This window comes from Trachinotus anak, unplaced genomic scaffold (genome assembly GCF_046630095.1).
Source record: "Trachinotus anak isolate AG129_WGS33_773 ecotype Australia unplaced genomic scaffold, CSIRO_AGI_Tana_v1 ptg000008l, whole genome shotgun sequence".
Taxonomy (NCBI): domain Eukaryota; kingdom Metazoa; phylum Chordata; class Actinopteri; order Carangiformes; family Carangidae; genus Trachinotus; species Trachinotus anak.
This window is the reverse complement of record NW_027273859.1, coordinates 2,921,313-2,929,999: the sequence shown is the minus strand read 5'-3', so window position 1 is coordinate 2,929,999 and position 8,687 is coordinate 2,921,313. Positions and strand designations below refer to the sequence as shown.

At 42.4% G+C, this 8,687-nt stretch overlaps 1 protein-coding gene and 1 long non-coding RNA gene across 2 annotated transcripts; one reads left to right on the top strand and one right to left on the bottom strand.

Annotated features, from left to right (window-relative positions):
- Positions 1–204: 204 nt before the first annotated feature.
- Positions 205–1,989, top strand: LOC139623573 (uncharacterized). Its single transcript, XR_011691551.1, has 2 exons — positions 205–321; positions 924–1,989. It is a non-coding gene; the product is annotated as an uncharacterized lncRNA (long non-coding RNA).
- Positions 1,990–4,861: 2,872 nt separating this feature from the next.
- Positions 4,862–8,677, bottom strand: sdf2l1 (stromal cell-derived factor 2-like 1). Its single transcript, XM_071481876.1, has 3 exons — positions 8,443–8,677; positions 5,713–5,909; positions 4,862–5,488 (listed from the first exon to the last, which is right to left on the bottom strand). Exons 1-3 carry the CDS (start codon positions 8,618–8,620, stop codon positions 5,210–5,212), a joined length of 654 nt encoding a protein of 217 aa, XP_071337977.1. The 5' UTR covers positions 8,621–8,677; the 3' UTR covers positions 4,862–5,209.
- Between the last annotated feature and the right edge of the window lie 10 nt (positions 8,678–8,687).

Here is an 8,687-nt window from a genome sequence, read left to right as displayed (position 1 = left end):
ATATTTATCACATTTCCTTGTCGTAACTGTCGCAGAAGAGAGCAGCAAGCAGCCTGCCATGAGACGGCAGGATAGCAGTGACAATAATCATAATAACAGCTCCTCTAAAGAATCAGCCAAACACATCGTTGGAAGCGGCCTCTTCCTATCGGCTGTGAGCTTTCAGAGCCGCTTCATTCAGACACGCACCTGAGAGAGGCAGCTGGATGCTGAGGAAAACAATGCTGCTGAGGAGGACGGAGCTGAAGATGGTGGCTGCAGAAGTCCTCCCTGCGACGCTGTCTGTCTCCCATGGCGGCTTGTCGCCACCTGCTGGAGAAGGTACGGTGAAGCGCCGCAGGTGGAGGAGGGGCAGGCTTCATTTCATTTGAAAAAAAACTGTAACAAAAAAACGTAAATCTGTTATTGATTTGTATTTTATTTGTTAGGATAAAATGGCAATTCCTTCTATCGTTCATTTGATTGAAACCAAAAACCATTTGATTTTTAATGTTAAAACCGAGGACGAGGAACGAAATTACGTTGTCTCTTCGGTTTTCTTTTTGTTTTGTTTTGTTTTGTTTTTTGTTTTGTTTTGTTTTTTTTTGTTGTTTTTTTTTTTGGTTCCAAACGAAAAGCGAGAAAACCAAATTTTAAAAACCGTCCAATTCTGTTTTTTGCTAATTCATTTTTTGACTTCTTCATTTTGCAAAGTCCGACAGACGGCAGGCGGAAGTGAAGTGTATAAGAGTCAAAATAAAAGGGAAGAGGACAGAAAAGTGCAGCATTATGCAAGCACAGGATCTATACCAGAGTAATGTTGGAATATAGATAGATGAATAAATAAATGAAGGAAGGACTGAATGAAATATGTGTTGCTGTGTATTAATAATAATATTTGTAGGTACAGTCTTTGTATATCCCATGTGTTGTGCTGTCTAAAGTGACTAGCAGATGACCAACAGATGTGTCAGGCTTTGTGCCATCCACTGCAGTCCCAAGAGGAGGGCGACTGGCTCAGTGTCCAGATGGAGTCTCATCCCGAAGAGCTGCAGGAAAATCAGGCCCCACATCCTGAGCCAGGGGACAGCTGTGCAGCAGACCACCTTGCAACTGGTGGACATGGTGCATCAAGAGGGTGAAGAGGCAGGACAACACCGTGGCTTTTGCAGGGGCTGGATCTGCCCAGTCACTTATCTGTGGCGGCCAATCCTCTCCCCTTTGCCAACGTGCGTGCCCCCCTGTCTGAAACCCACAGCCAGGCGCGGCTCACCTGTATCCCCTGGCAGAACTGGTGAAGAGGAGGCACTCACCAGCAGTGATGACACAATCGGAGGTGAAGCTGCGCCCTCAGCAGCAGCAGCTCCTCCCTGCTCTAACCTTGGGCCCTCAGCTGGTGATGCTGGCTCCAGTGGCCTCACAGGTACCTGAGCCCTGGGTGTCAGCCTCTCCTGCTCCTGTTTCAGAAATGCAGACAGTTTAGGAGAGCGGAGACTGGACAGGGCCATTACAAGGGCATTGTATACTACCACTCTGTAGAGACTGTTCCCAAGGAGCAGTGGTTAGAGGACATAACAAAATAAAAGATTGCCCCCCCCCCCGTCCATGGATACTGGACACTTTTACTTCTGTATATAGTTCTGCATGTTTACTATTCTTTGAGTTACTTTCTGTCAAATAAAATTTGAGTGGAACTTTTAGTCACTGTAATTTTCTTTCTTTTGTTTTTAATTATCTTCCATTTGTAATTGAATCATGCTACAGCTATACCTCAGACCTGATGTGTATATGTTCTGGGTGTGGGCAGTAGTGAGGAGGTGAAACATCAAATCACATGGGATTAGCTATAAAACCCCATGTTGTTTCCTGTTTATATTGTTTAGGAATGAATGGAGGAGGATAATATAATAATAATGTCTGTTTGAAGATAAAAGTTTGGTCACAACAAAAATGTATGTTCCCTACCTTTGTTATTTTGTGTGTTGTGGATAAAATTGTCTGCGAAACATATTTAAATATTCACTCTGGAATTATTAATACATCACTGATATAACATAATAATAATTAATAATCAGTAAAGTGTGACTTCCAATAATAAAAAACTAATATTTTCAGTATACACTGTGTTCCAAATGATTATGCATATGCTGTTTTTGTTCTTTTTTTCCTAAATAATCAATACAATTGACAGCCAATAGGATTTTTTATTCCTCAACAATTATATCATAATCTGGATTTTATTAAACAAAGCTACCAATGACGACAACAACAGTTTTTTTTTCTTTTTTTTTTTAGATAACTCAAAATACAGTGTTCCAAATGATTATGTACAACAGAGTTTCAAAACACTCAATAGTTTGTAAAGAATTAAGAATGGAAATCTGTTTTTTGCGTTGGGAGATCATTTTTCTAAAATCAAATGCTATTTCAATCAAAAACATCTTTACAGATCAAGTTACATATTAACATAGAAACCCTTCTTTGATGTCACCTTAACAACTCTCTCATCCATTGAACTTATAAGTCTGTGTATAGTTTCGGCCTGTATTTCCTTTGAGGATGCCAGAACTGCCTCCCAGAGGTGCTGGTTTGAGGTAAACTGCTGCCCACCCTCATAGAGCTTCCTGTTAAGGATGCTGCACAGGTTCTCAATAGGGTTGAGGTCAGGGGATGATGTGGCCACACCATGATTTTTTTTCCCCCTTTATGCCCATAGCAGCCAAGGCCTCAATGGTATTTTTTGAAGCATGGGATGGTGCGTTGTCTTGCAGAAAATGATTTTACTCCGGAAGGCGCGGTTCTTCTTTTTATACCATGGTAGCAAATGGTCAGTTAGGAACTCCACATATTTTGCTGAGGTCATTTTGACACCGTTAGGCACCCTAAAGGGACCTACCAACTCACTCCCCATTATTCCAGCCCAAAACATCACTTCGCCACCTCCTTGCTGACATTGCAGCCTTGTCAGGACACAGCGGCCATCCACCAACCATCCAGAACTCTATCCATCTGGACCATCCAGAGTAGCACGGCATTCATCAGTGAATAAGACTGTTTGAAAATTAGTCTTTGTGTAATTCTGAGCCCACTGCAATTGTTTCTCCTTGTGGGCATTGGTTAAGGGTGGCTGAAATACAGCTTTATGCACAACTGCAAGCCTCTGGAGGATCCTGCACCACGAGGTTCTTGGGACTCCGGAGGCACTGTTCGCTACTCATCAGGGGCTTTTTCACAGCTGCTCTCATCATACAATGTATTTGCCTGACAGAAACATTCCTTGATATGACTTTATCTGAACGAACCCGTCTGTGCTCTGAATCACACACAAATCTTTTCACAGTACGATGATCTCTCTTAAGTTTTCACACCTTTTGCAAGACATTGCACTATTTCACGTTTTTCATCTGCAGAAAGATCTTTCTTTTTCCCCATATGGCATGAAACCTGTCACTTGCTTAATAATGTGGAACAAGCTCAAGTAGTTTCCCTTTAATTGGGCTCACCTGGCAAACTAATTACCACACCTGTCTGTGAGATTGATGTCCGCGATCTAAACAGACAGAAGAGACGGCACAATTGAAAACTTTTTAACTGAAATATTGAAAACCAAATGTTTGTTTCACTGAAATCTTATTTGCATAATAATTTGGAACACAGTGTATAATGAACCTCAATTTCTGACACCAGTGAGACCTTGGAATCAACTTTTTTCTCATATAAATGAATGTAGAAATAGAAGTATAAGTTTTTTTAAAATAACTAATGATATAAATGGAAAAACCAACATTAAATGTCTTGGCAAGGTGTTGGACCACCACATGCTTCCTGAACAGCTTCAATGCCACTTCGCATTGATTCTCCAAGTCTCTGAATTCTGGAGGGAGGAGCACTGTTCTTCCAGAAGACATTCCCTCATTTGGTGATGTGATGATGGCGGATGAGTCGCTCCAGAATCTGCCACAGGTGTTCAACTGGGTTGAGATCTGGTGACTGTGAAGTTCATAGCACAAATGCACATTCTCGTCAAACCATTCAGTGACCCCTCATGCCCTGTGTATGGGGACAATGTCATTCCAATGTCAACATTTAATTTTACCACTTATTTGTTAAAAAAAAAAAAAAAAAAAAAAAAACTTCTCTAAAACCAATCTGCTGGGGTGTATATTTTTTATTTGCCTTTGAATGCAGCAAAGTACAGATATATCCTTAATGGAAACCTAGTCCAGAGCAGTCAGGACCGCAGACTGGGCCAAAGCTTAACCTGTTAACCAGGATGATGACCCTAAACACAGCCAAGGGAACACAGGAATGGTTCAGGGACAACTCCGAATGTCCCTGTGAGTGGCCCAGCCAGAGCCCTGACTGAAACCCAGTCAAGCACCTGAAAATGGCTGTCCATCGATGGTCCCAATCCAACCTGACAGACTGGGAGGATCTGCAGAGAAGAGCAGCAAAGCTTGTCGTGTCATACCCAAGAAGACTTGAGGCTGGAATCGTTTCCATGTGTGCTTCAAATCAGTCCCGAGTAAAGCGTCTGAGTTCATCAATGTGACATTTTAGTTTTTTCCTTTTAAAAAATTTGCAAAAAAAAAAAAAAACATTTCTGTCACTTTGTCATTATGTAGCATTGAGTGTAGCTTGATGAGGGGAAAAATGTATTGAAGTGATTTTAGCATGCTGTTGCAACATAACAAGATGTGAAAAAAGTGAAACTTTCTCACTGCACCGTAAACCTAATTCTAACCTGAACCCTAAAACCAAGTCTTAATCCTCAAACTCACTCCAATGGTGTAAAACTCAACCTGTCGCCACAATGTATCATACATGTACATACACATACATATGTGTATACACATATATAAATACATATACATATACACACTCTGTATACATCAGTTTTATTTGACATAGGCCTCTCAACACTCAAGGGAATTCCAGGGTATCCAGGCCTTGATTTTCTCCCTGATGGTATTCTGTGAGGACAAAACCGAAAAAGAATATCGACCACATGGCTGCAATAAATACGAGATTACTAATCATCTTCAACTGAAAAAATATCCCCACCCCCCTCTCAGAAACCCTGAGTGCTTCACATGTACAGACATGACTCATGTCAAATATCATTCCCACACCATTCACGCCTAACAACCTTTGGTCCAGACGAGATACACAACCACCCCAACAAGAGGAATCCACGCACGTCCATGCTTTGTGTGCTCCGGTGATGATGTCAGAGCTCATCGTGGCGCAGCAGCTCCTGGCTGGGTTGAATGAAGACGCCCTCCATCGCGCGCCACCAGTTGTGCTGGTTTGAGGAGCTCATGCCGTGCACCTCCCGCTGGCCGCGGATGGGGTGGCCATACTGCTCGCCTGTCACGCTCAGGAAGACGTCGGTGCCCACGTGTTTGAAACGCACGGTCTCGTCCCGTTCCCAGTGGATGCCATCACACTGCACTGTCCACACGTCCAGGTCGTCACCCTCGCCGTTCTCTCCAAAGGCACTGACCTCCTGCAGACGACAGAAGGGTGGAAGAAAAGAAGAGAGATCTGTACACTGGAGATAGAACTGGCAAACAGACCTGCTACCATGAATGTAGCAAGTATCATGTGTTAACCAAAGCCTGATCCTGTTCCTCTGTGCCACAGAGCATCATCGTTGTCCACAGATTATTAAAAAAAAAAAAAAAAACGTGTACAAGTATAACAGTGAATGTGTGTGTGCCACAGTCTGACCTGGTTATTAGACAGGGGTGAGCTGAAGTGGTGTGTGTGGAGATTTCGGCCAGTCTTCATGTGTGTGATGCGGATGGCCTGACCGCATTTGATGGCTACCCCACGCTGACACGGACGGTCGGGCTTCCCACGAATCTGCCAATAACTGTTGGCATCGTCTGCGTTTTCCACTCCAGTTACAGACTGCTGTCCACTGCCTACACACACACACACACACACACACACACACACACACACACACACACACACACACACACACACACACACACACACGAGTGACGGATAAGCTTTATTTAATGTCAGACAGAAGAACTCTAACTTCAGAAGTTGTTGTTTCCGTTGTTCAGTGATCAAAGCATGGACAAACGCTTCTGTCTGGAACCAGCAGACCAATAAAACATACCTAGGCTTCAAGGTTATGGCTGGCTTTATCTGCCATAGGTGGCCCTGAAGCAAAAAAAAAAAAAACAAAACGCTGCAGTTTAGGTCTTAAATGGCTGCTTTTATAAATGGTAACAGCTGCAGGTACTGTACTGTATATGGCCCTTTTATCTGAAAAGAATGGGACGTGTGCTCTTTTGGTTTGTGTTTATTGACAAGGTGTTCTCTGGTGAAGTCATGGCAGCAACTCAGCAGCCTGCAGACTCTACTTGGTTCACGCTATTCAGCTGCCGGCTGAGTAACTAACACTAGCTGTCTGCAGAAGCCACTTTGTCCAAGCAGTAATTGAGCTTTGCCATATTTCCTCCATTATTGCCAAATATAGAAATGTATATGTCTAAAAATAAACACTGTAACAGAGTACTGCATGGATGACATATTTTTGTAGGCCAACCCAGAAGTTTCCATTGAGAGACCCCTGGAGCTCTTTTAAATTTAAGAGCATTTTTAAGTCAAAATAAGTTTGATAAATGGTAACGGCTGGTACGTTTAGAACAAGGAGTAAAAGTTAAGGATATTTACTTTTATCTGTCACTTATGTTCAAATTTTAAATTTTAGCTTTTGGGGTGTGTCCATCACTGGTTGTTTTTTTGGGGGGGGGACAATTTTTGGATGTGATTTTTTTTTTAATTATTTTGCTAATCTAATACTCTGCCTGCTTGAGAATTCAACTTGGTAAATCAAACCTGTAAAGTGCGATGCAATTTGACGCCATCAGACTCTTTCAGGCAGCTGTTCAGCCTGTCTTTACAAGTGACACCTTTTCTCTGTTCCTGTGTGGCTCACAGGCACCGGAGGCTGATTTGAATTCAGACTGTTCCTGTGTCAGTTTCAGGGCCTCTATCTGAATAAATATACACCTCTCTATCAGTGTGGAACACATTCATGTGCGTGAATAACTGTCTACAGCTTTGCTGGTTAGACAGACCACATTTGCCACTTTGATCTGAGTAGACATAACCCAAGGGTGCTACCGGCCTACACCCCCAGTGCTTCAGTTTATGTCTGGAGAAGGTCCCTTCATTATGGAAGACATACTGCCTGGTTTGTGTGCCAAAGAAGGCCCGCCCCAGTGCCACAAGTTGGCGGCTGAACATGTTCAGCCAAAGGGTGAATGACAAAGTGCTCCACTGAACAGTGGAGCCAGTTATACATTTCCTTCCCATTTCTCCTAAAGTTGAATATTTTTTACAACTTCCACGATCTACTGCCACTACTGCCACCTGACATTCAAGTTCCTGTAAATCACTGACTTCTGCACATCTCCATCAATATGATGCTGTTAAACGACTGTTAACTGTTGACATCACTGCTGTGATATTAGACTTGTCATTCAGCTTACCTTAGCACATTATGGTTAATTTACTGTAAAAATGTTAATATTTGTGTTCATTTTTGCACTTTTGTCTGTACTGTGATTCTACCTCACACATTACTTTTACCCATTTGACTTACTGCATATTTATTTTTTTATTACTGTTTGATTGATTGATTGATTGATTTAGGCTCTGTTCTTACTTTTCAACTCTGCATGTTGAGCAGTTTTTCTGAGTCTGATTCTGATGGGGTAAAACTATGCCCTGGCAACAGTTACAGTATTAACTTTATAATGACTTTACTTGGAACACTGAAACAAAACTCAAAATGTATTTCAGTTATATATATCTGAAGCGGAAATGTGGATAAAGTATATGTTAAAATATGCACATGCATATAGCTGACACATTTGAGAGGAATTTTAACTGGTTCCTGTGTTGACACACTGTATACTGCTATCATCCATTGAGAAAACACAATCCCATACTACTTTGATAGAAATGACAATTTCACCTTTTTCTGCTTGCCAGGTTAAAATAAAAGCCCTTCAGAAATTGCTTATCACATCTCACTAATGAATATAGTTTACTCTAAATTTCGGCGTAGGATAAACATGGTGAAGAATATTCATTTCGATAAAATGTATATCATTTGTTCACCTCACCTGCTCACCTGTTACAGTGCTCCTCCATCACCGCAGAGCATCGGGCCGCGGTCGCAGGGCCATGTAACGTGCGACAGAAATGAAGGGCTCTTGCTGAATCGTCATCTACACTGTCACAGTCACAGACTGTAAGAGGTCTTGGATTCGGTATTTAGTGTGGTTTACGGAGGTTCGCAGATGAATAAAGGAATTTTAAATTGTGCGATTTTTAAAGGAAATTAAACCAACTATTCTCCAAACACAAAACACAACAGGCTTCATGCGCCTGCATACACGCAGATGCAGATAAACGGGGTTGAGTAGTTACCTGAGCCATATTTGACATCATGAGAGTGCAGGCGGACGTTGTGCCTGGTGTTGAGCAGCTTGACCAGCGAGCCGCACGTCACGAAGTTCAGCTCCGACTCTCTTCCTTCACAGTTCCACCACAGCAGAAAGAACAGCAGCGATCTGACGGGGACACGGGCTGCGTGGAGCGGCTCCATTTTCACGTCTCTTGAGCGGCAGACACTGAGTGGACGATCACCAAACACAATCACTTTCAAACGTAAC

Excerpts from the sequence above, each read along its gene's own strand:
- sdf2l1 (XM_071481876.1), bottom strand. The coding sequence starts at position 8,620 with ATGGAGCCGCTCCACGCAGCCCGTGTCCCCGTCAGATCGCTGCTGTTC. Across the intron at positions 5,910-8,442 it reads TGATGTCAAATATGGCTCAG|GCAGTGGACAGCAGTCTGTA; the intron begins GTAACTACTCAA and ends GTGTGTGTGTAG. Across the intron at positions 5,489-5,712 it reads CACCCCTGTCTAATAACCAG|GAGGTCAGTGCCTTTGGAGA; the intron begins GTCAGACTGTGG and ends TGTCGTCTGCAG.